General features: G+C 57.7%; 1 protein-coding gene across 1 annotated transcript in view; it reads left to right on the forward strand.

The window, feature by feature from the left end:
- Positions 1-26,530, forward strand: part of ADAP1 (ArfGAP with dual PH domains 1) — a 62,088-nt gene that overhangs the window by 13,830 nt on the left and 21,728 nt on the right. Inside the window, exons 2-3 of the mRNA XM_061208360.1 lie at positions 14,381-14,511; positions 23,160-23,251. Coding sequence (XP_061064343.1) covers positions 14,381-14,511; positions 23,160-23,251 — 223 coding nt within the window. The remainder of the gene's footprint in view (positions 1-14,380; positions 14,512-23,159; positions 23,252-26,530) is intronic.

A 26,530-nucleotide genomic window follows, 5' to 3' on the forward strand; every position in this document is an offset into this window, starting at 1 on the left:
TGTGCCTCCAACGTTTCTGATGAGAAGTCTGCTCATTATCTATTCCAGGATCCCTTGTATGTGACAGGTTGCTTCTCTTTTGATGCTTTCAAGATTCTTTGTGTTTTGAAAGTTTGATTATAATGTTTCTCAGTTTGGGCCTCTTTGAGTTCATCTTCCTTGTAGTTTGTTGAGCTTCTTGGATGTTTATATTCATGTCTTTCATCAAATTTGTGAAGTTTTCAGTGAGTATTTCTTCACATATTCTCTCTGAATGTTTCTTTCTCTGCCTCTTCTCCTTCTGGGACTCCCATAATGCATATGTTGGTCTGTTTCGTCATGTCCCACAGGTCCTTTAGGCACTGCTCACTTTTATTCAGTCTTTTTTCTTTCTCCTCCCCAGCCTCAGTAATTTCTATTCTCATATCTTCACGTTCACTGATTCTTTCTTCTGCCTGCTCGTATCTGCCTTTGAATCTCTCTAGTGAATTTTTCATTTCAGCTGTACTTTTAGCTCCAGGTTTTTTGTCTGTTTGTTTATTTCTTTTTAGTTTACTATCTCTTCATTGATATTTGTACTTTGTTTATATTAATACATTGTTTTCTTGACTTTCTCCGCATCTGCCTGTTGTTCTTTGAGCATAGTTAAGGCTGTGCTATAAAATCTTTGTCTAGTGTATTTGCCATTAAGTCTTTTTCAGGGACACATTCTGTTTAATTATTTTTCCCTTTGGATAGGCCATACTCTCTTGTTTCTTTGTGTGCCTCGTGTTTTTTGTTGAACACTGGGCATTTGAATCTAATAATATGGTACGTACCTCTGGAAATCAGATTCTGCCCCTTCCGCAGGGTTTGCTATTATTTTGTAATTGGTTTTTTTTCCCCTGGCTGTCATGGGCTGTGTCTGTGCTGTGGATCAGCCTGAGGAGTGAATTTAATGTCTTCTCAGGTCTTTTCTAAGCCTTTCTCTGGTCATGCGTGGTCACTTTCTAGTTTTACTCATATATGCAGTTGTTTCTGAATGTCCTAGTCTTTAATGAGTGGCTCCCAAAAGGGGAAAAGCACAAATGAAGGGGGAAAGCTGGTGCTGGCCCTTTAAGTCTTTGGGAGGTCTTGAGCTGCAGGGGGAGGGACTGCAGCAAAGGCTGCCTCCCCCTTTTTCTGCACGTCTGTGGTCAGAAGCAGCAATCAGAGCACAGATCCCGAACATTTGAGGGAGAAGGTCCTTCCTCACCCTGGCTCCTGTGAACTGAGTGCCAGCTGCACCTAGGACACATGCCCAGCGGCCTGCTGTGCTCAGAGCTAAAATTGAGCAGAATTAACTGCAATTTATGTCCAAGTTGTCCCCTGGAAGTTGTAAGACTTCAACAGGCTCTGGAGTTCAAAACTTGTTACATCAGTCAGATTCTGCCAGTACCGTTTTTTTCCAGGTGGGGAGAGAGATTTCTGGTGCTTCCTACCCAGCCATCTTCCCAGAATCTTCTCTGGGATGGGCACTCCGTCCAGGGCCAGAGGTGGACAGCAGTGAGCCAGTCTCACCTGGCCCCCGACCCTGGTCCGTGGCATCCTGCCACTTTGCAGAGGTGGCTCGTGGCTGCGCGGCTCTGCCCATGGACCCAGAGGCCTGTGAGGGCCAAGCCTTCAGTCGGCCGCCCACCCCGGACTCCAGTGCGGGTGCCCCCTTAATCCATCCCATGCATGTGTAGGAGCGCCTTGTCCTGTGCCATCACCTGGGCTGTTTGCTCATGTGTCTGCATTCTGTGGGGGAGACGGATGATGAGCAAGTGACCCCATGCAGAGACGGGACAGGCAGAGGGTGGCTAGTGCAGTGGTGACCACTGCTGGCTGCCCCATCAAGAGCGGTCAGGGAAGGAGCTGGGCCTGCAGGAATCCGGAGGAGGAGCATTCTGGACTGTCAGAACAGCTGCCCAGATGCCTGGGTGCAGGCCTGGCCTCTTTAGGGAGCAGGAGGCCGGGGGGTTGAATGCAGGGAGGCTCAGGGACAACAGGGGAAGCGTGGGGTCACCTTGTACAAGGGTCACCTCGTCTAATGACGGGTTTGGGGTGGGTTTGGTGGGGAGCTCCTGACCCACATTTTGGGGTCCCGGGGGAGGGGAGATGGAGGACAGGTGTGGGCACTGAGCACTCCCTGCAGAAGCAGAGCCAGCAGAGGAGATGGGGAGGGACCACCGGGGAGGGTGGAGACCCCCATGAAGACAGCTGTTAACAAAGGGGAGGGGGCACCTGCGTGCGAGGGGGTCAGAGAAGAGAGCAAACTGAACTGACCCCTGGCGGGGCAGTTCAGGGGTTGCTGGCTGGCGGGGCGGGATGGTGGGAGCCGGCGGCAGTGCCGGGAGTCACCCTGTGAAAGGAGCCGAGACCTCCGTGGACACAGGCGGGACCAGGACCACACAGGAGGCGGCAGGGGCGCCTGTGTCCCCCGGCATGAGGTGGGGGAGGTGGGCGGGGAGGAGAGGGTGAAGCAGTGGCTCTGATGGGGGAAGCCCTGGGAAGGGGAGCCCTGGTCAGATGCCCTCGGATGTCCCCGTGATACGTGGCCCTGGGTTAACCTGCGCACCTGTACGTGGCCAGGCCCTTCCCTGCACGTGGGCCCCCGCCCCGGGCGAGACCTTGGTGGGGGAGAGGTGGCCTGCGTTGGGCAGCAGAGGGAGGGCGGTGGAGACTCGGGGTCTGTGCTCTCAAGGTGCAGGGCAGGCGGGTCAGAACAGGGCCCCTGAGTGGGAGCGGGCGGCTTCTGCAGTGACAGGGTGAGGGTGTGGCCCTGGGTGCGGCTGGGGTCTGGGTCGGGGTCACTGGGAGGAGGGTGTTACTGGGATGTGACGAGGGGACAGGTGGGTAACCACGGGCACCAGGGTCATCCGGGGTCACCCGGGGGCGTGGCTCCTCCGGAGGCGGGTGGGCCCACCAGCTGCCGTGGCCCCGGGCCGGCCGTGAGCCTTGCTTGATGGAGGCAGAAGCTGAGAGGCCGGTGTGTCCAGAGCAGGAGGCGTGAGCTGAGAGGTGACCTGGGGCGCACGCGGGGCCTCAGCAGGAGGGAGGGTCTGAGGCGGTGAAGCGACATGGAAGCAGGTAGACCGTTAGGGTGCTCCCGAATCCTCCAGGCCGGAGGTGGCAGTGGTGTGGTGACAAATGACCAAGTCCTGGATACATTTTGAAGTTTGAGGAGCAGGACTTGCTGGCAGACAGGGCGTGGGGGTGAAGGACAGGGAGGGACAAGGGTGCCCCGGCTTTTAGCCGAGGCTGAAGGAAGGGTGAGACGCCGTCGCCGGGTGGGGCCGGCCCTGGGGATGTGGGCTGGGGACCAGGGGCTGGTTTAGAGGCCGCGACAGACCTGGAGTGGAGGCGCGAGCCTGGCGCCGGGGCGGTTCTGGAGGAAAGAGGGCAGAGGTAGAGACCGGGCAGAAAATAGCCGAAGGGGTATGACTGTTTCCTTTTCTTTTATTTTTTCTTAATTGAGGCGAAATTCACACAACGTAAAATTGACCATTAAAAGAAGTGAACAGTTCAGTGGCATTCAGAACATCCCCAGGTTGCGTGACCACCACCTCCGTCTAGCTCAAAGTACAGTTTTCACAGCCAAGAGACCAGATGAGATGCCGGGAGGGTGCCTGGCGGGGAGGGGTACGCACGCGGCCTGGAAGGCAGGAGGACCCCTGGGAGGCGGGCGGCCTGGCCAGATGCTGCCTGGTCCAGGAAGGATGGGGTCAGTGCCATGGAGGCCAACGGGGTCTGCGATGGGGGTGGTGGAGCGGCGGGGATGAGAGGGATGGGGGGCGTCTGGAAGGCACCTCGGGGCCAAGAGAGGGACTTTGGCAGTGTGCGTGGCGCTGGCCGGAGTGATGGGAGAGCTGGGGAGGGACGGTGCGGGAGAGAAAAGGGAACTAGGCCAGGCAGGTGGGGAGGGCTCAGGAGGGGAGGCTGCGCGAGGCTGGGTCCCGTGCTTGCCTCTCAGTGTACTGGGCACCGGGGCGGGGAGAGAGGAGAAGGTGTGAGCCACAGGTATTCACTGAGCGCCTGCTGTATGCAGGGTGCCGTCTTTGGTGATGGGAACCACCAGGCACAGAGCCAATTGCCTGCCCTCCCGGAGCTTAGATTCCAGCGGGAGACAGGATAAACACAGCCCAGGCTGCACTGTGTGTTGGGACGCGCCAACAGTGGAAACGGGGCGTGGGACCCGGATTGAGGTGAAGGGCGGGTGCTGTGCGTGTGGGGAGGGGGCGGCCCCAGCAGGTGAGTAACTGTGATGGGCAGTGGGCACAGGCTGTGGGCCCCTAGGTGGCCACTGGGCCCTCTGCCCAGAGCCAGTTGCCTGGCTGTCCCCACCAGGACTCGGCCCTCCTCACTGCTGGGCCTCTGCCTTGCGGGGGCCGAGGTCCCTGGAGCTGGGCCACGGGGTTCGGCCAGACCCGCCGTTCCATTGACAGGTCCCACTGCACACCCTCCTCGCCCTGCTGGGCCTTGGCCGAGGGACACACCTGCTCTTGCTGGCTCAGCCCCAGGATGTGTCTCACCTGGCCTCGGTCGGGCTCCCGGAGGCGGCAGTAGTCAGGGGGCTGAGTCACTCAGAGTGCCCTAGGAGAAGGCTGGGCAGCGCAGGGGCAGAGGGAGGGCAGAAGACGGGTGGAGAGCTGGGGGGAGAGGAGCCGGGCGGAAGCTGGCAGCCTGGAGCGGTCTGCTGGGCGGCATGTCTGGTCACCCCGATTCAGAGAGGGTGCAGCAGGAGCCTGGAGAAGCACAGAGCAGCCCTGACACTTGCGGGGCTGGAGCAGGAGTGCACGTGGAGACTCAGGCCTGGCCCTTCTCCCGCCCCCTCTTATTGCAGGGCCCCATGCGCTCCACCCACACCAGCCCATGCCCTTGGCCACCCTGTGGCCCAGGCCATTGGGCAAGGAATCCCTGAGTCCTGGGTGCTCAGAAGTGGACAGAGGCGGGCAGGGCAGGCTCTGGACGGCTCGGCAGCCCCTGGCCCCGCAGGGACGGGGTGCAGCCAGAGTGGAGCCCGGACCAGGTGTGAGGCCTTCCTGCCCGGGACTAAGGGGGTCCTGGTGCTGGGGTACCCCGACCACTCGCCTCCCGCCGTGGGCCCCCCTCCACCCCAGGGGCTCTGAACTCAGGAGTGTGGGGCTTTCGCATATACACGGACACCCCTGCCCCGTGCCTGTCTCCTGGCCCTGATGGGGGAGGGGGCCTTGTGCAGATGGGGTGGACCTGGCCGCGCCCCAGCGGCTTGGGAGGGAAGCCTGCGGGAACAGCCTGTCCACTAGGAAAGCTGAAGGTCACCCACCCCCTCCCTTGAGGACCTCCTGCCAGCCCTTATCCAGCCCCTCATCGCCCCCGCTGCACGCGTGCACACGCGCCCACCCCGGAGGTCCTTGGCCTCAGGGTCGGCATCCCCAGTGGACAGGCCAGGGTGGCCCTCCTGCCCAAGATTGTGCTGAGAGGCTTTTGTCGGGAGGAGGGAGGGGCTGGGGTCAAGTGAATTACCGATTAGCTGAAGTGCAGGCACAGCGCAGGAAGAGTTAATCCATTAATCAACCAGATGGACACACAGGAGACTGTCCTGGAGCTGCCTGTAGGGCCACGGCGAGGGGCCCGCACACCCCACTGGTCTCCACGTACTGCTTTGGTGGCTTTGGGGGGCTGGGGGCAGTCACTCTGCCTGACCCCAGAGACCTTAAACTGTTGCTCAGAGTCACCCCCAGAACTCGCCTCCCAGGGTCTGAATCCTTCCTTAAAATAGGGGCTCTTGATTGGAAAGCCCTCCCGGGGCCCAAAGGCCCGGCGCCCAGGGGTGCCGTTCCTGGCGTGTGCTGCTTGACCGGCCCTCCGGGGACGGTGAGTCCTGAGAGCAGCGGGTGGTCTGTGTGCTGGGCCGCAGGCCCTGGACTGGTGCCCTTCTCACTGCCTTTAGGATTTTTGCAGCAATTTGCAGGGGCAGAGGACAGACAAGCACGCAGCCCAGCCACGGGTGACCCGTGCGTCGGGGGCACCGCAGGCCCACTGTGTGCTGGGCAGGCGGGGAGCAGCCAGTGCCTCCCCCGAGCAGAGGCAGGCCTCGCCTCTCCCGGTGGCCTTGCTGTGGTGCCACGCGTGATGGCAGGGTTGGGGGGACTCCGCCGGGCCGGGACCATGGGCTTCCCAAACTGCAGTGCGCAGGCTGGGCTTGGGGTCAGGACGCCTCCTGCTTCAAACCTGTTTCAAACCATCTTCTTGCCTTTCCCCGCCAGCCCCTGGGGGAGCCCCAGGAGGGGGCAGCGGGGGAGTCACCTCCCGAGATGATGGACAGGCTTGCTCACCAGCCTGGATGCTGGGCTGGGGCTCCCGTGGGCCACCCGTACACGTCCTCGCACCCACCTTCTTTGAACCAGGAAGGTGGTTCCGGGGTGGAGGGTGGGAGACACGTGCCTGCCGTCCGATCCCAGCTTTGCCACTGTGTGACCTCAGGCACCGTCTGACCCTCTCTGGGCCTTTTTTGCCTTATTGTGTAGAGCTGGACTAACGACAGGATACGGCCTCAGAGGGGACGGTGAGGAGCAGGGAGGTGGCGTGGTCCGTCATTGCGCAGTGAGTGTGCTGAGGCCGCAGAGCTGTTACAGTGGCTGAAGGGACCGGCAGGAGGCCGGGCGGCAGGCACTGACTCCCGAGGACACCGTTGCGGGTGTGAGGATCTGGAGGGGGCCCCGGACAGGCCAGGCCTCTGGATCGGCCCACGTGGCTCCCGGGCGCCAGCTGGACATCACTCTGGGGGGCGCACCCCTCGAGAGGAAGCAGGTGCCTGCCCGCCCTTCAGGGCAGGACGCAGGGGGCAGAGGCCCTGACCTTCCTGCTTCTCCAGTCTGTTGGGACAGGTCTGGGGCTGTAGACACAAACATCTTTCTTAACTTCACTTTTATTGAGGTGTGACTTGCAGAGGATAAAACGCCCCCTTTGGAGTGTGGGAGAAGGCTCCGCCGTCACCCCAGAAGCCCCCGCGGGTCCTGCGCAGTCAGCCCTGCTTCCCCGGTGACGTATGATGGGGAGTAGCCTCCTCGTGCTTATTTGCCGTCTTCCGTCAAGTGTCTGTTACAGTCTTTTGCCTGTTTTTGTAATTGGGCTGTTTGTTTTATTACTGAGTTTGAATAGTTCTTTATATACTTTGGACACAAACCTTTTATTAGGTATATGATTTGCAAAATTTCTCCCAGTGTGACTTGCCTTTTCATTCCCTTGACTAGTGCCTTTCAAAGAGAAGATTTTTAAAAAATTCTGATAAAGCAATATATCTTTTTTTAAAAAAATGGGTTCTGCTTTTAGTGTTATAGCTAAAAAGTCTTTGCCTAACCCAAGGTCCCAAAGATTTTTCTCCTATTTTCCTTTGGAAGCTTTATGGTTTCAGGTTTTATATTTGGTGCTCTGATGCATTTTGAATTACTTTTTGTATGTGGCGGGAGGTTTGGATTGAAGTCTAATATTTGCAGATGATACCTGTTTCAGCTCCATTTGTTGAAAGATTATTCTTTCTCCACTGAACTGCCCATACACCTTTGTCAGTAATTGGTTGTCCACACATGTGTGGCCTATTTCTGGACCCTCTATTCTGTTCCATTGATCTATTTGATTTTTTGCTGATAACCACACCATCTTGATAACTGTGGCTTTGCAATAAATTCTAAAATAAATTCTAAAACCTTCATCTTTGTTCTTTTTCAAAGTTGTTTTGGCTCTTCTAGGTCCGCTGCATTAACCTACGGATTTTAGAATCAGCTTGTTAATTTCTGCTCTAAAAATCCTGCTGGAATTCTGATTGGGATTGCATTGAATCTATGGATTAATTTGAGAGAGTTTATATCTTAACAATATAGAGTGTTCCAACCCATGAGAATAGCACCTCTCACCACATATTCGGGTCTTTAATTTTTTCAGCAATATTTTGTAGTTTTCAGCGTACTGTTTTGCATATCTGGTCATATTTACCCCTAAGTGTTTAATATTTTTTTATGCTATTGTAAGTGGTATTCAAAAATTTTAAATTGTGGTAAAATACATGTAACATAAAATTTGCCATTTTACTCTCTTTTAAGGGTATAGTTCACATTGTTGTGCAACCATCTCCAGAATGTAATTGTATTTTTTTTTTTAACTTTTTTTTTTTTTTAATTAATTAATTTATTTATTTATGGCTATGTTGGGTCCTCGTTCCTGTGCTAGGGCTCTCTCCAGTTGTGGCAAGCGGGGGCCACTCTTCATCGCGGTGCGCGGGCCCCTCACCATCGCGGCCTCTCCCGTTGCAAAGCACAGGCTCCAGACGCGCAGGCTCAGTAGTTGTGGCTCACGGGCCCAGTTGCTCCGCGGCATGTGGGATCTTCCCAGACCAGGACTCGAACCCGTGTTCCCTGCTTTAGCAGGCAGATTCTCAACCACTGCGCCACCAGGGAAGCCCTTTTTATTTATTTTTATTGCCTCACTGCACTGACCAGAACCTCCAGTGTAGTGTTTATGTTTGTTTGTTTGTTTTAAATTTTTTAATAGCTTTATTGAGATATAATTTATATACCATACAATTCACCCATTTGAAGTGGACAATTCAGTGGTTTTTAGTGTACTCACAGAGTTGGGCTACTGTCACCACCGTCAATTTGAAAATATTTTCATTATTCCAAAAAGAAATACCATACACTTTAGCCATCACTCCCCATTCTTCACATGCCCCCAACCCTAGACATCCACTGTTCCCTCCAGGGTAGTGTTGAATAGAAGTGAAGAGAGCAGATATTCCTGTCTAGTTCCCCGTCTTAGCGGGGAAGCATTCAGCCTTTCTCCATTAAGTATGATGTCAGCTGTAGGTATTTCACAGATGCCCTTGATCAAGTTAGGGAAGTTCCCCTCTATTCCTAGTTTTCTGAGAAGTTTTATCAGGGTGTTACATTTCGTCAAATGCTTTTTCTGCATCTATTGAGACGATCATATGTGTTTTCTTTCTTAATCTGCAAATACGGTGAATTACACTGATTGGTTTTCACATTTTAAGGCAGCCTTGCATCCTTGGTATAAATCCCTGCTGATTACAGTCTTTGTACTTCTTACATATTGTTGGATGTGCAAGTTTTTATGGACATATTTTCATTTCTCTTGGGTAAATACCGAGGAGTAGAATTGCGGGGTTATAGGAGAGATACATGTTTAATTATGTAAGCCACTGCAAACCGTTTTCCAAGGTGGGTTGAACCAATTTATACTCGCAGTGTCTGAGAACCCCGTGCTCTGCACTCTCATCCACACCGGGTGGTACCAGTCTTGTAAATTTTGCCCTTTCTAGTGAATGTGTGACAGTGTCGTATCTCCATAGCTTTTTAAAAAGGCACCAACTTCCTGCTCTTCAAGTGACAACTTTCTTTTGCCCCTGCCCCCAACACTTGATTTCGCCGGGTCTTGTCTTCTTACTGTTATATGAAAGGCTTAGGGTCTCCATTCCTTAATTTTAAACTTCTGTGAGCCCTCTTTGGAAGGAGGCCACCCAGGTTGTGTCTGTGGGCATGCATGTGTGCAAACCCTCACACACACAGTGGGCGGGCGGGCAGGGGTCAGACAGCCTTAAATTTACACAGTGGGTCCCTGTGCTGGTTGCATGACACTGGGCAAGTCTGTAGCCTCTCCTTGAACTTCGGTATCTGTGATCAGAGATGGGCGGTGTGGGCAGTGGCCTTGAGGCATCAGTTCTAATCACCTGCTTCCTTGGGCTGCTCTCTGTGTCACACCTATTTTTCCCTCTAGAGCAGAGCTTGGCAGACGTTTTCTTAAAGGGCCAGATAGTGACTGTTTCAGGCTTTGTGGGCCACACGTTCTCTGTGTGACAACCACTCAGCTCTGTCCCTGCGCCACAGAAGCAACCATGAGCAGAATGTAAATGATGGGCATGGCTGAGCGCCCATGGTTTGTAAAACTTTATGAGACCAGGCCCGAGGGCCGCCGTTTGCCAATCCCTGCTAAAGTGTCCTGTAAACAGGGCTTCCGGGACAGGGGACAGACAGCCTCCTGCTGGAGCCTGTGTGCGAGGATGGGGGCGCGTGGGCACCGGTCCTGGCCCCGCAGCGGGGCAGGAGCTTCTGGTGGCCCTTGTTCAGCCAATCTCAGAATTTCCACTTCAGTAGACGAAGGCTGTGAGGGGGGCCAGAGCCAAGGTCCACGCTCAGAGCAGAACCCAGCAGCATCACCGAGCGGTGCACAGGGGGTCTCCCCTGCACCAGGGCCCTCCCGGGGGCTCGTTTCACCCATCACCCTAGTAAGTGGCTGCCATCGTCCCACCACACAGAGGAGGAAGGCGAAGCCCGGAGCGGTGCCACCTGCCCCGGGCCCCGGGACTGCCGTCCCTGGGGAGGACGGAGCGCGGTGGGGGAGGCCGGGACTGCCCCCCGGGACCTCACTTCAGCCTTTCTCCACGACCCCTGGGACACTGCCGCTCCCTGCAGCGCGTTCGTCCCCGGAAGCCGCGGTGCCTGCCCAGCGCGCCCTCACCCTGCCGCACACGTCTGTTGGTGCGGATCCCGGGCGCTGGGACTTCGGGCCTCAGGACGCCACAGGGGACGGGCAGACAGACTCCCTGCTGAACACACAGCCCCACGTCTCAGGGACCTGACTTGTCCTCGCAGCAGTTCCCTTGGCGGTGTCCGTCCCCCCCTCTCCGGGCCTCTGTCCTCCGGGCAGTGACTCAGGGGCCCGGCTCTTTCCCCCGCCCCGGCCCCCGAGTCCCCCACCAGCCCAGGATGGGCCCGGAGTACGGCGGGCGGTGGGGGGGGGCTGTCGCCCGGGCCTGGGGGCACGTGGGTCCCCCCTGCTCACGCTTCACTGGCCGGACTCGGGTCCCGCGGCCACGCCGAGCTGCAGGCCAGGCCGGGAAGTGCCGGCGCCGTGACCCCGCGGAGGGGCAGACGCTGGTGAGCCGGCAGGTGCTGGGGGCCGGGCCAGGGTGGGCCGAGCTGGAGCAGCCTCTGGAACCCCAGGACGAGCGGTGCGGCTGGACCGGCCGGGCTGTGGTGGCCGCCGGGCAGGGAACCTCTGTGCCCAGAACCGTGCTGTCAGCGGCCTCGGGACGCACAGCCCGGAATGGCGGAGGGGGGGACCCGGCGTTTAGCAGGCGGGTGTGACAGGGCCACGGGGCTCAGCCGGGAGTCCTCCGGGGTCCCGGTGAGCGGCCGGGTGCCAGGAGCTCGGGCAGGGTTGCCAGAGCCCCTCCCCCTGCCCCAGTGCAATTTTCTAGCTGTCCTGTCCCCGTCCCCATTGCAAGTGGGTTCCTGCACCACGGGACATGCAGCGGCCACCCCGCTCGGGCCCTGGGTGCCTGTCTTCTCCGTTCACTTGCTCTCAGACCTGCTAGCTTTCCATCCGGATTTCCTCACTTCCGCAGAGAGGGCACCACTGCTGGACCCGGCGGGGGGTGGGGGAACGTGGCTGCACTTGGTGGGCCGCGGGGCAGGCTGGGCTGGGGCCTGGCAGGGGGACCCTGGGTGGGTGCTCTCCTGGGTCCTCTTTGCAGCAGCCAAGCGGTTTCTTGAAAGTGACGCACGTGGGGAAGCATGTCCTGAGGATAAAGGGCTGATGTAGCACGTCGGTTCCTGCAGATGCACGTTTTCCGCCACCCCACGAGCTGGTGAAAACTGGTCACGAGTGGGGGTCTTCTGTCCAAGAGCCCTTGGGCTGGAGGTCTTCTGGGGCTCCCTGGCCCCCAGTGTTTCCTTCCGCCCCCTCCCCAGAGGCTCAGAGCTGGGGCATGCGGCCTCCTCCCTACCCAAGCCCCCTGTGCCCACCCCCCAGGGTCCTCACACACCCGTGCACCCCAGTACATCGGGGGCCCGGTTTGTGGCCGCTGCCAAGCCCTTGCCACCAGAGTACCTCCCCGGGTCACGTTCAGGGCAGCGGGGTGGTGGCCTCTCCCTGGCGTCCCCCCAGCGGTCACCCTGGGGCAGCGGGAGGGAGCTCACGGGCCCCCCACCCCTGCACGTTCTGGGGGCCGAGATAGCCCGTGGTGAACAGAGACCTAAGTGCCAGGACGGGCCGACGCCGGGGAGCGAGGGGGCGTCGCGAGGGGTGCGTGGGGTCCGGCCATGGTCGGGGAGGCCCGGGGTGGACGTGTGAGCTGGGGCGGGGGTGCCGGGGCGGAGGAGAGGTCCCCAAGGCTCCACCCAGAGAGTTGACATGATGAGCGTCTGTGTGCCCAGCGGGCAGAGGCTTGGCCGGGGGGACGCAGGGCAGCAGGGCGCGAGGCTGGGAGTCAGGAGGACGGAGGGGCCCCTCCGCTCACGGCCCTTCTGAGCTGGGGTGAGGCCCGAGGCCCCCGGGTCTCTGGGCTGCCCCCACCTGTGCTGGCCCCGGTTGGGAGCCACCGCTGTCAGCCAGCCCCACGCAGCGGGGAGGCAGGGCAGGGGCCCCCGGAGGCCTCGGAGCGCCTGCTTCTGCGTCCCTGGGCGGGGCAACCCTCCCCCACCGCCCAGCCGTGGCCGGGCCCCCGACCCCGTGAGCGGCCAGCATCCCTCATTAGGAGGCCGGCTCGCCCGTGCCCGCAGCCCCCATGGAGAGTCTGCCGAGAGGCCGGGGCAGGGGCCCTCGGGATGACACGGCCGTTTTGCTCCCGAAGCTTCTCTGTTCCACGTGCCACCTAGACTGTGTGTCGCGGGCCGGAGACCTACCTCCCTGGCTTCCAGTTTCTTCCGCGAGACCCCAGAGCGGTCACACCCCGCGCGGCCTCCGGACTGGATGGCTGTGAGTTGGGCCGTGAGTGCCAGAACCAGGCTTTTCCTTCCCCCGAGCTCGCCTGCCCATCCCGCTAGCCGCCTGTGCCCCTGCGTCTGCGAGCTGACCCTTCATTCCCCAGACAGGCAGGGAGGTGTGTCTGGGGCCCAGGGTCCCGGGCTGGAGGGGTCTTGACCCAGGAACCAGAGGTGCCTGCCACCCCTACGGACCCTCACACACACACACACACACACGTACACACACGCATGCTGCGTGGGCCCGTGGCTGGTGTTTGGCCTCTGAGGAGGGCTCTAACCCTCTGGCACCAGGGTGGGTTCTTGGGAGTCCCTGAAGGGAGGTGCAGGGCTGTGTCCTCAGTAGGGTGGGGGGCCTGGGCCGGCCCCCCCGTGGGTACAGCCACCTCCCAGCCTTGTCTTTCTTTCTTTTTTTTTTTTTTTTTTATTTTTGGCTGAGTCCCGTCTTAGTTGCGGCACACGGGCTCTTCGTTGTGGTGCGCCGGCTTCTCTCTAGTTGCGGCACGCAGGTTTTCTCTTCTCTAGTTGTGGCGCACAGGCTCCAGGGCGCATGGGCTCAGTAGTTGTGGCACGCGGGCTTAGTTGCCCTGCGGCACGTGTGATCTTAGTTTCCTGACCAGGGATCGAACTCGCGTCCCCTGCATTGTAAGGCAGATTCTTTACCACTGGACCACCAGGGATGTCCCCCAGCCTTGTCTCATCACAGAGGAAAGTGTCCTCCTGACCTGGGGGGGCATCCACGTGCTGATCCCAGCGACCCCCGGGTCTGTGGGCTCCGGGCCCCTCGGGTGGCAGTGACCGCAGGGTGGGCTCAGTGCTGTGCTCTCACATGGGCGTGGGGGGTGTTGGCTAGTTTAGGGGCTGCGTGCAGACCAGCCCCCCAGGGGCTCCCAGGGAAGCCTGCTCAAGCTGGTGGCCCTCGGCTGGGAGCCACTGGGCATCTTGATTTAGACCAGTCCGATCCAGAAGCTTCCCTGAGAGACAGGAAGCCTTTACTGGACGACCCGTCCTCTCCAGAGAAAGCCTCCTCTGTAGGACTCCTTTCCGCGGCCCAGCCCCTCACGCAGTTACCACGTGGACGCACAGATGGCGGATGAACTGGGGACTCGGGCGCCGGCACCCACTTACCCTCCGCCCAACTTAACAAGCATCATGTTCCTCAATGTCTGCGGTGCCGCCGTTCAGTGTGAAAAATGTCAAACCTCTCGCAGTGCGGACACAGTTGGGCCTCCACAGCCCCGCCCTAGCTACATTCTGCTTTTTCCATTGCCTCAACTGCAGGACGTGACACGTGTTGGCGTGTCCTGGTCACGCCTGCCAGACGGGAGCTGATCACGGGTTCTCATCAGCACGTCGCCCCAGTGTCTCCCGCGCTACTGTGGTCCACTCAGGGTCCCCTCGGTCCCCGGGAGCAGCTAGGATGATGGGGTGGGGCTGCTCCTCTGTGCGGGGGGCAGGGACCCCCACTCTGGGCCCCCAGAGCCTGTGAACCTGGTCTCCTGGCCGGCCTCCCATTGCACAGACGAGACCAAGGCCAGAAAGGGAGGGGGCCTTCCAGCCCTGTGGGCCCTGGTCCAGTGTTCTGTCCCCTCTGGGGGACCCTCGGGGTCAGCGCCCCCTGAACGTCTGGCCTTGTCTTCCAGATCCTGACTGGGCCTCATACACCCTAGGGGTGTTCATCTGTCTGAGCTGCTCTGGAATTCACCGGAACATCCCTCAGGTCAGCAAGGTGAAGTCCGTCCGCCTGGACGCCTGGGAGGATGCCCAAGTGGAGGTAAGGCCAGGCAGGGGTGCCAGGTGGGGATGGGAGGACACAGGCCTGTCCCGTTGCCCCTGGGTGACCTCGGCCGCACCCTCTGGGTCATGACACCTCGGAGGTCGCTCCATCCCTGGTGCCCCAAGGGGGCCCGGGCTGTCAGGGATCCCAGGCTGCGGGGAGACCATCCACAAGTGTCGGGAGGCCAAGGGGCCAGCAGCTGGACCTCGGCCCTCCTGTGCCACTGTCCCCGCCCTGTGCGTCCAGTCCCAGGACTGACTCTCCCTGCCTTCCTCTTGCGGCAGCCGCAGCGCGAATGAATGAGCGAGCGAGTGCAGGAGACTATTGATTCCCCTCCATGGGCGGTTCCTGCGGCTTTGGTCCCCTTTCCCCACACCGGGGACATTCTGGTGCTCAGGGAACACAGCATGGGGCAGCTGTGCAATGGGACGGGCCCTCTTGTTGTTAGGGTTTTATTGCTAACCTTATGGAGAGTCGCAGAAGGTAACAAAAGTCAAGCCCTTCACTGAACCATCCATCCACCCACCCACCCACTGAACCACCCATCCATCCACCCATCCACCCATCCATCCACCCACTCATCCATCCATCTATCCACCTGCCCATCCATTCATCCACCCATCCACCCATCCATCCATCCATCCATCCATCCATCCATCCATCCATCCATCCACCTGACCCGTGTTTATTGCACAATTGCTATGGGGGGCCTGGCGAGTGGCTGGCCCCTGGAGAAGGCCCTAGAGAGGGGGACATGCAGGTTGCCGGTGGGCAGGGGGTGGTGACTTGGGCCGGGGTGGCAGGCAGGGCCCCACAGCCTGACTGAAGGTGATAACAGGGCACAGCCTGGGGTAGCGAGTTCCGGACAGAGGGCTGTGGCTGTGGAGGCTGCCCAGGTGGGGCCTGACCCGTGACGGAGGCTGCGGGGAGATGGGTGGGAGCCAAGGGGCAACCCCCCTAACTCCTCAGATTTGACTCCAGGGTCAAGGGTTCAGGGGGCGTGGTGACCATGCCCACCCAGTGAGAGAAGGAGTTCCCTGGCTGGTGGCTGCCTCAGGGCTGGGGGATCCAAGGCTGGGTGCTCCCTGTGCACTCCCCCTGCTTCCGGGAGTAACAGTTTGCTGCTGTCCATGCAGCCTTGGTGGCAGCAGCCTCCCCGGAGCTTGTTAGAAATGCAGAGTTCCGGGTCTACCCAGGCCTTCCTGCCAAGTCAGCCTGCAGGTAACGAAGCTGCCCTGTGCACGTGGAACATTCACACATGTGGCTGGAGGCGCCCTCACCCCAGCGGTCAGACAGTGGAGGCGGAGGCTCCTTGACACCCCGCAGGGTGTGATGCCTCGTGAGGAGAGAGGGAGAGGGTCCTGGACACGGGTGCCATCAGCAAAGCTCTGGTTTCCACCTGCGAACGCTCGTGAGCAGGTCCGAAGGGAGGCCGGGCTGGTGCCAGTGGTGCAGGTGTGGGGCGGGGGCGCTGGGAGCTGAGAGGGGCCTTCATCCCCTTTCTGTCGTCTGCCCCTCTACTCCGTCATTAAAACAGAGGTGACCTCGAGGGGCTGGAAGGGCTTGGCCTGCAGGGCGCTGGGCCCCCGCCCCAAGGTGGGGCGGGTCGGTGTGGAAGGGGGCCTGCCGGGCCTCCGGGCTCCGGTCCTCCCCTCACTCTGCCCTTGAGTCCCTGGGCTGGTGGTCGGCCGGGGGTCCTGAGCCTGCGTGAGCCAGGCCCGCTCCCGGGAGGGCGGCCGTGATGCGGGGAGCTCGGCCCTGGCTGTGGGCCAGGCACGCAGGACCCTCGTCCGTGCCTCTTCCTTTTGTTTCTTTCCGTGATTTTTCTCCCTGAACTTCGTATTTTTCTATAGCATCTTCTTCAAAGAAGCTTACTGAAATGTAATTCACAAGGCGCACAACTCGCTCTTTCAAGCACAGTTCAGCGGTTTATGGCCCAGTCACTGAGTTGAGCAGTCGTCACCACAGTCAATTTTAGAACGTTTTCATCACTTCAGAAAGAGCCCCGAGCCCTCAGCTCCCCCCTCCCCCGGCCTCAGCCACCACGCGAGCGCTCCCCCCCCCCCGTATAAAGGCCCAGTGACGCCCACCGTGTGGACGGACCACGGTCACGGGTCACGCTGGGCTGTCTCCCCGGTCCGCGTGCACAGGCTCCGGGGGGTGCGGGTGCCCCGCGCGTCCCCGCCTGGAGGGCCCCAGTTTACCCAGCAGGCGTCTCCGTGCACGCAAGGGCGCAGGGGTCTTCCCACCGTGACCACCGGGCCGGCGGCGGCCTCACAGAAGCATCGCCTCCCGCAGGGGCAGCGACGGGGCTCACGTTCCTCGAAGGGGAAGTTCAGCGGCTCCGTGACTGTAGTTTGAGGGATTTTGCCAGCCTCCCCTCTTAGCCACGCCTGTGCCCACGCGTGTGAGAGCGCCTGCCGCATTTCTGCCGACCCCTGTCTCCCAGGGCCCGTCTGTGCCCACAGAGAGGTGAACCCTTGCTCCCAGGAGGGTCTTTTCTCGTCTTGAGTGAGGTGCGGCGTCTTGTGAGACGTTTCAGAGCCATCTGTGAGCTTCCGGGCCCTGGGCCGCCGCCGCGGGCTGCTTCCGTTTCCTCGTGGTTTACCTGGAGGCCTGCAGCCCTCAGAGGCGGCAGGTGAGGACGTTCTTCTCAAGGGCGTCTTTCGACTCTGCTCATGGTGGTTTCTGCAGTGGAAACGTTTTTACTTTGAAGTAATCACATTTCTCAACCTTGCCTTTTGTGGCTTTAGGGTTTACAGCACACTTAGATAGGCCTGCCCTACCCTCAGATTATTTTTACTCAGAACAGCTTGATTTCTGTCATTCACACACCATACACCTCACCCTTTTAAAGTGTACAGTTCAGTAGTTTTCATGAATTCTCAGGGCTGTGCAACCATTGCCACGATCTAATTTCAGAATATTTTCACATCCCCAGTTAGGCTGTACCCACTAGCCGCCACTCCCCCGCACTGTCCCCACCCCAGCTCCTGCTGAGAGGAGGACCCCTGCTTTCTGTCTTGATGGATCTGCCTGATCTGGACGCTTCGTGTCCGTGGAGTCACACCACGTGTGGCTCCTGTGTCCTCTTTCACTGAGCACCGTGTTTTCAAGATTCATCTGTGTCATCGAGGTGTCAGCACTTCATTTCTTTTTATGGCCGAGGTCATTTCCGTCGCATGGATGGACCACGTCTTGTTTATCCGTCCACCAGCTGATGGACGCCTGGGTTGTCTCGTTTCTCCGGCTCTTGTGAGCAATGCTGCTCAGAATACTTCTGTGCTTTCAGTTCTCTGAGAAGGGAGTGGCACTGCCGGGCCTTAGGGTGGCTCTGTGTCTAACATTTGAGGATCTGCCAGGCTTTTCCCAGCACAGCTGCCCATTCCCACCAACGATCCATGCGGATTCCAGTGTCTCCGCGTCTTCTCCAGCGCTCACTGCCGTCTGTCTGACTTCAGCCGTCCTGCTGGGTGCACGGTGGGGTCTTGTGGTTTTGGCCCCCATTTCCCTAACGATGAGTCATGCTGAGCATCCTTTCATGTGCTTCTTGGCCATTTGTGTGTCTTCTTTTTTTTTTTTTCATAAATTAATTAATTAATTAATTTTTGGCTGTGTTGGGTCTTCGTTGCTGCACGCGGGCTTTCTCTAGCTGCGGCGAGCGGGGGCTGCTCTTCATTGTGGTGAGTGGGCTTCTCATCGCGGTGGCTCCTCTTGTTGCGGAGCACGGGCTCTAGGCGCACGGGCTTCAGTAGTTGTGGCACGCGGGCTCTGTAGTTGTGGCTCACGGGTTCTAGAGCGCAGGCTCAGTAGCTGTGGCTCACGGGCCTAGTTGCTCCACGGCATGTGGGCTCTTCCCAGACCAGGGATAGAACCCGTGTCCCTTGCATTGGCAGGCGGACTCTTAACCACTGCGCCACCAGGGAAGTCCCTTTTTGTGTATCTTCTTTGGAGAAATGTCCATTCAAATCTTCTGCCTGTTTTAAAAATGGGTTGTCTGTTTATTATTGCGTGAGGTGATTTTATTATTGAGTTCTTCATGTATTCTGGACGCAAATCCCTTATCAGATTTAGTATCTGCAAGTAGTTCTTCTCATCCGGTTGGTTATATTTTAACTTTACTTTTAAAATAATATTTTTAAAATGCAAAAAGTGCAGTTTATATCTTAAGGAGCTATGTAATTTTTTCAATTACTGAGGTGAAATTTGTGTAACATAAAATTCATTTTAAAGTGAACAAAGTGGTACATGTATATAATGGAATACTACTCGGCCATAAAAAAGAATGAAATAATGCCATTTACAGCTACATGGACGAACCTAGAGGTTATCCTACCAAGCGAAGTAAGTCATAAGGAGAAAGACAAATACCTTATGATACCACTTATATGTGGAATCTAAAATATGACACAAATGAACTTATCTATGAGACAGAAACAGACTCACAGACATAGAGGACAGACTCGTGGTTGCTGGAGGGAAGGGGAGCTGGGGGAGGGAAGTACTGGGAGTTTGGGATTAGCAGATGCAAACTATTATGTATAAATGGATAAACAACAAAGTTCTACTGTATAGCACACGGAACTATATTCAATATCCTGTGATAAACCTAATGGAAAAGAATATGAAAAGAATATATAATATGTGTAACTGAATCACTTTGCTCTACAGCAGAAATTAACACAACGTTGTAAATCAACTATACTTCAATAAAATAATTTTTAATAAATTTTATTTTTGGCTGCGTTGGGTCTTCGTTGATGCATGCGGGCTTTCTCTAGTTGTGGCCAGCGGGGGCTACTCTTCCTTGTGGTGTGTGGGCTTCTCATTGCGGTGGCTCCTCTTGTTGCAGAGCATGGGCTCCAGGCGCATGGGCTTCAGTAGTTGTTGCTCGCGGGCTCAGTAGTTGTGGCTCGTGGGCTCAGTAGTTGTGGCGCACGGGCTTAGTTGCTCTGTGGCATGTGGGATCTTCCCAGACCAGGGCTCGAACCCGTGTCTCCTGTGTTGGCAGGCGGATTCATAACCACCGCGCCACGAGGGAAGTCCTCAATAAAATAAATGTTTAAAAAATGAAGTGAATAATCCAGAGGCCGGAACATACAATGGGGGAGAGTCTCTTCTATAAATGGTGTTGGGAAAACTGGACAGCCACATGCAAAAGAATGAAACTGGACCACTTTGTTACACTATATACCAAAAATAAACTCAAAATGGATAAAGACCTAAGTGTAAGACCTGAAACCATCGATTAAAGACCTAAATATAAGACCTGAAACCATCAAACTTCTAGAAGAGAACACAGGCAGTATGCTCTTCGACAGCGGTCTTAGCAATATCGTTTTGGATCCGTCTCCTCAGGCAAGGGAAGCAAGAGCAAAAATAAACAAATGGGACTACAGCAAACTAAAAAGCTTTTGCACAGCAAAGGAAACTGTCAACAAAATGAAAAGGCCACCTACCGAATGGGAGAAGATATTTGCAAACGATTTATGCAATAAGGGTTATTACACAAAATATACAAAGAACTCATACAACTCAGTATCAAAACAAGAAACTGTCCAATTAAAAATGGGCAGAGGACCTGAACAGACATTTTTCCAAAGAAGACATACATATGGCCAATAGGCACATGAAAAGGTGCTCACTGTCGCTAATTATTAGAGAAATGCAAATGAAAACCACAATGAGGTACCACCTCACGCCAGTCAGAATGGCCATCATTAAAAGTCTACAAGTAATAAATGCTGGATAAATGCTGGACTTCCCTGGTGGCACAGTGGTTAAGAATCTGCCTGCCAATGCAGGGGACACGGGTTCGAGCCCTGGTCTGGGAAGATCCCACATGACGCAGAGCAGCTAAGCCCGTGTGCCGCAACTACTGAGCCTGCGCTCTAGAGCCCGCGAGCCACAACTACTGAGCTTGTGCTCTAGAGCCTGTGCTCCGCGGCAGGAGAGGCCACCGCAGTGAGAAGCCTGCGCACCGCAACTAAGGGTAGCCCCCCTCGCCGCAACTGGAGGAAGCCCACGCGCAGCAGTGAAGACCCAACGCAGCCAAAGATGGATCGATAAATAAGTAAATAAGGAAAGTAAATTCATTAAAAAATAATAATAGTAATAAATGCTGGAGAGTATGTAAAGAAAAGGGAACCCTCCTACACTGGTGGTGGGAATGTAAGTTGGTGCAGCCACTACAGAGAACAGTATGGAGGTTCCTCCAAAAACTAAAAATAGAACTACCATATGATCCTGCAATCCCACTCCTGGGTGTTTACTAGAATATTTTTAATCAAAAAGATATACGCACCTCCATGTTCACTGCAGCGTGATTTACAATAACCGAGATATGGAAGCAACCTACAGATGAATGGGTAAGGAAGATGTGGTGTATATATACAATGGAATATGACTCAACCATAAAAAAGAGTGACATTTTACAATCTGCGACAACATGGATGGACCTAGAGGGTAGTATTATGCTAAGCGAAATCTGTCAGACACAGAAAGACAACTACTGTATGATCTCCCTTACATGTGGCATCTGGAAAACAAAATGAACAAATACTAAAAAACAGAAACAGACTCATAGGTACAGAGAACAAACAGCTGTTGCCAGAGGGAAGGGGGGCGGGGGACAGAAGAAGTAGGTGCAGGATGTTCAGAGGCGTGAACGTCAGTCGTATGAAAAATAAGTCACGGGATGTAACGCGCAGCACAGGGGATACAGTCAACAGTGTTGTAACAACTGTGTCATCTCGTAATGTGTATAAATGTCGAACCACTATGCCGTACACCTGAAACCAATACTGTATGTCACCTACACTGCAGTAAAAAGTAAATCAAGCACGTTCACAATCTTGTTCAACCATCACCTCCGTCTAGTTCCAGAACATTTCCCTCACCTCAGGGGAGACCCGTCCCCCTTAGTGGCCACTCCCCTCCCCCTAAGACCCCCAGTCGGCTTTCTGTCTCTGGATTTGCCTGTTCTGGATGTTTCATACAAAAGCAGTCCCATGCTGTGTGGCATTTTGTGTCCGTTTCTCATGAGCCTCGTGTTTTTAAGGTTCATAAATCTTTTCACTTTCCTGATGGTGTCCTTAGAAACACAACGGTTTTTAATTTTGATGAAGTTCCACTGATTTTTTTTTTTTCTTTTGTTACTTGTGCTTTTGGTGCCACCTCTAAGAAACCACTCCTAACCCAAAGTCATGAAGATTTCCTTCCATATTTTCCTAAAATTATTTTTTAAATCATCCCGTGATTTTCATCTACTTTTGGCCACGCTGCACGGCATGCGGGATCTTAGTTCCCTGACCAGGGGTCGAACTCCTGCCCCCTGCAGTGGAAACGTGGAGGCTTAACCACTGGACCACCAGGAAATTCCCTTCATCTACTATTTCTATTGTTTAACTTTGGAAATTCAGTCTTTAATCCAGTTGGAGTTTACTTTGCTGAAAAGCATACCCCCTTTGCTCCAGTAGTTTCCAGTTTCTTATTGGTCATCAACTAATGGGCACTTCCCCCATCGATCTGAGATGTTACCACTATTGTACACCAACTTGTCCTACTAAACCTGTTTAATGTTGGATATTAGATCCTATTGGATCTGTTTCTGGACCTTTTAGGCTTTCTGGTCAGTACTGTTTGACTCATAGTAGCATTATAACAGGTTTGAATATCTCGTAGGGAAGCATCTTCATTTTCAGAATTTTCTAGGATGCTTTTGCTTGTTAATTTTAAAATGAACTTTAGAATCTTTGCTAGCTCTTGAAAATTCTATTCCTGGTTTTCTTTTTTTGAGAATTGCTAAAAATAGATAAACATAAGGAGACAGCATGCTTTCTGTCTCCCTAACCAAGAACTTGGTATGTCTTTGGAGTTTCTTTTGCTCCCCAGGAGCACATGACAGTTTCTTCGTAGAGACTGAATGCTCCTCATTAGAGCTAGTTCTTAGGTGCTCTCATCGGCGGGCCTTTCCTCCTATTGGACCTCTGAGCAGATTGGTGTTTTGTATAGAAAAGCCATCGCTTTTAGGATTCAAGTTGGTATCAGCCTTTTGCTGAAGCATCTTATTGTTTGTGATTTTTTCCCCATTGACCCTCCACATCCACGGCCTGATGGTCCTCAAATGCGATGACTTAGAGGGAAGGGCTAGAGCACCAGGAGCCCACACTCCCTCCCTGCCCTTGAGGCCCCTGTGGTCAGGCCCCCTCCCCGCACCGGCCAGGCCAGGGCATCTCCTCCAGTACGCCCAGCTCGCTCCACCTCAGGGCCTTTGCACGTGCCGTTTCTGTGCCCGGGACGCCCCGCATGGCGGCTGCTCCAGAGGCTCCCCGTCACCCCCACCCCCCCAGCTTGTTCACAGCTTGCAGTCGCACGCCTGGTCTCTGCAGCCTGGCTGCCCTACAGGAACGTGGGCTGCTTCTGCGCCGCTCAGGCAGAGTGGACAAGCCAGGCCTCGTGTGAGGCCAGGGGCGAGGGCCTTCGTCCCAAGGAGGGCCCCTTTCTGGAGGCACCTGGCCCCAGCCAGCTGCGGGGAAGGGCAGTCCCCTGCCCCCGCTCACTCCCTTCCAGGCAGCGAGCCTCCAGGGCCCTGGGGTCAGCCGGCCTTGGCCTCTGGGGCCCTGACCCCCCCCTCTCTCTTGCAGTTCATGACCTCCCGCGGAAACCATGTTGCCAGAGCCACGTTCGAGTCCAAAGTGCCCGCCTTCTACTACCGGCCCTCGGCCTCCGACTGCCAGTGAGTAACAAAGGGCTTTTGTCAGGGTCGCTGGTAAACAGCCCACACGCTCTGGAGATGGCTCGGGACGACCCGCTGGCGGGCGGGAGGGGCCGGCGTGGGGCAAGGTGGGCGCCGGCCTTGCGTCCTGGGGGCCCCGTCCAGGCTGTCCTCCGCTTGGTTTTGGTTCTTGGTGCGCCGGGCGTGGACCTGGGGAGGTGGGGGGCCCGCTCCCGTGTGACCCCGCCCCCCGCACGGACCTCCCTGTGCCTCAGTTTCCCCATCTGCACCCCACCTGGGTTCCCGCCCCCGTGGTCCCTGAGTGGCTCCCCCTCCGGGCTGGATGGCCGTTCCCCATGCCCCTCCCGCCCCAACATCCCCCGGCTGTTCCTTCCACCCGAGGCCCTTGCTTGACCCCCCAGGACCCCAGCCCCCAGGCTGGCTCCGTTTGGCCGCCGCTCATTCCTGAGGACCCCTCCCCCCTCCTCTGGCCACTCAGAGCCGGGGGGTTGCAGAGGCCTTTCCTCCTTGGGTCCCATGGGCTCAAGGGAGGGTGGGCTCCTCAAATCTCTTTTCCTGGTGCCCAGCACAGGGCGGCACACTGGGGGGTTCCAGAAGGTTCCCCGTGGGGTTGGCTGCCCGTGTCAGGCTCAGCACCAGCAGGGAACCTGCCCACCAGGGGTCTCTGGATCCTTCCTGGGGGGCTCCTGGGGACCCTCCCCCATCTCACGAGCTGGCCCCCCCAGGCACCCCTCATACCTTCTCCACCCATATCAGACCCACCCATCCATCCCTGGCAACCCTCCCAATGCGCTCAAGGGTCACCCGGGCCCCCGACGGCCCCCTCCTCAGCTGGCCGGTGTCACAGCTGCTCAGCTGCGGCTCAGAGGTGAAGGGCCCCTCTTGTGATGAGGGCCCCTCCCGGAGTTTCCTTTTTTGGGAAAGGAGGGTAGGGACGCAGCCCAGCCTCCTCCCAGGCCGGGGACGCGCCCATGGCTGCGAGGTCCCTGGGCGCCCTGCATCCGGCCCCGGCCCCCCGGGCGGCACCTCCCTCCTGTTTGCTCAACGCTGTCGCCTCCTGACTCACTTGGTGAACCCCACACCCTGGGGACCCCGCCTGGCGGCACCTGGACCCGGGCTGCACGCAGGGCTGTGTGTTTCTAGTTCTGTGTGAACGAGGGGTGGGAGACTGGGCCGTAGTGGGGAGGCTGGGAGGCGCGTCCAGTTCGGACACTTCACAGGCAGGGAGACCGAGGCTGGCCTCACCTCGGCACGCCGCGCCCACCCCTTCACCCCTTCACCCCTTCACGGGCAGGCCGGCCCCCCGGGCCCCGGCGCATCCTGGGCTCTGGGCTCCCGGGGAACTCGCGCCCCGCCGCACCCGGCTGCATCTCGGTATGAATCGGCAAGGCGGCAGCTGATTCTGAGACCCAGTTTTAACCACCCGGCCACAGGCTCCTCTGTGGTCTGGGCCATTTGCATGGACACCCTGCATCCCCACTGCTCTGAGCGTGTGGCGAGGGGACAGACTGGCTACAGGCCTGTCTCCTGCCCAGGGCTCGGCCAGCCCCTCTGCAGCCTGGTCCCTGCGAAGCCCCCTTGCAGGGCTGCGTGGTCAGGGCCTCTCGGGTGACCAGGCGTCCCCACTGGGAGGGTGCTCAGAACCCCAGTGGGCCCCACCTTCCAGAAACCTCCACTGAGTGAAGATTCACGGGACCCGAGCCCGCCCCATTCCCCAGACTCAGGTGCTCAGGTCTGCCCGAGACCAGCCTTGGAGGGTGCAGATGCCGGTAGGGATGGGGTCTGGGGAGAGGCCCCTCACTGGGCTGCTGTCAACAGGGAAACCTAACCGGGGAGCCATGAGACCAGGAGGGTGGGGGGGCTGACAGCCAAGCTCACTGTGGAGAGCCGTGCGGCGGTGGAGGGGGCGTGAATGCCCACGTACACTGTGGAGAGCCGTGCGGCGGTGGAGGGGGCGTGAATGCCCGCGTACACTGTGGAGAGCCGTGCGGCGGTGGAGGGGGCGTGAATGCCCGCGTACACTGTGGAGAGCCGTGCGGCGGTGGAGGGGGCGTGAATGCCCGCGTACACTGTGGAGAGCCGTGCGGCGGTGGAGGGGGCGTGAATGCCCGCGTACACTCTGGAGAGCTTGCAGCGGGGTGTGAATGCCCGTGTACACTGTGGAGAGCTGTGAAGCGGGGTGTGAATGCCCGTGTACACTGTGGAGAGCTTGCAGCGGTGGAGGGGGTGTGAATGCCCGTGTACACTGGAATGTACGCCTCCTCAGCTATGCACACTTAGCACAGGGGCTGCAACAGCCTCCCGGCAGGCTAAGACCCAGTGGCCTCAGTTTCCTCGGCCGTGAAGCTGGAAGGATGCCGCCTGCCCCACCGGGGCATCACGAGGGTGCGATGAGGTGGCGAGTCAGGTGGCCGGGGTCTGGCCCAGGGTGGGTTCCGGACACAGTGGTCCCCCAGCCCCTGCCGTCTGGAGCTCGGAGCCCACCCCGCCAGCTGGGGTAACGTGAGAAGCAGAGGGCCTGGCCGCGTGACTCAGAGAGCGGCCGGGGCCCAGATTCCCTTCCGGTGCCACCGGTGCCCTGAGTTTCAACCCCAGCATTGTGGCGGGCGGTCAGGCCGGCCCCCTCAGTTTGGCCTCTGCTGGAAGCCGGGCCTCCTGCCTGCTGTGTGGCTGGGGCAGCTGGGAGCCAGCCCCGCTCAAGGCAGCCGTGGGCCTGTGGGTGCCCCTCCCTTGGCGGGTCCCAGGCGAGGCCCCCGAAGAGGGGCCACAGGCCGGCGGCGTGAGCAGGAGAAATTGTGTCTCCCCGTCCTGGGGCTGCGTGGGGTGGTCCTCCCGGGGCCGGCGTCCCGTGTCCTCACGTGGTCGTCCCTCTGTGGCCTGTGTCCAGACATCCCTTTTCATGAGGGCCCCGGTGAGACGGGGTTAGGGCTCCTGCACCAGGATGACCTCGTCCTGGCTCACTGGTCTGCAGCCGTCTTGTCTCCAGACAAGGGTAGGCCTGAGGTCGTGCAGGTTGGGACTCCAGCATACATACTTGGCGGGATGGGGACACCGTTTGACCCATGACAGCCTCGGAAATCACGCAGATGAGATGGGAGGGGGTCTGGGTTCGCAGGGGCGGCTGGAGGTGAGAGCTGCCCCAGCACGAGCATGGATCTTCGTCACCGTCTTCCCGAGGCCGTCTGTGCAGAAGGGGAGGCCGTGGCCGAGGGGGTCGCCTCCCCAGGGGCACAGCCCAGCCCCTGACCTTCGAGCAGGTTAGTGACGTGGGGCTGACCG

This window comes from Eubalaena glacialis, chromosome 13, assembly GCF_028564815.1.
Source record: "Eubalaena glacialis isolate mEubGla1 chromosome 13, mEubGla1.1.hap2.+ XY, whole genome shotgun sequence".
In the NCBI taxonomy this organism is placed as follows: domain Eukaryota; kingdom Metazoa; phylum Chordata; class Mammalia; order Artiodactyla; family Balaenidae; genus Eubalaena; species Eubalaena glacialis.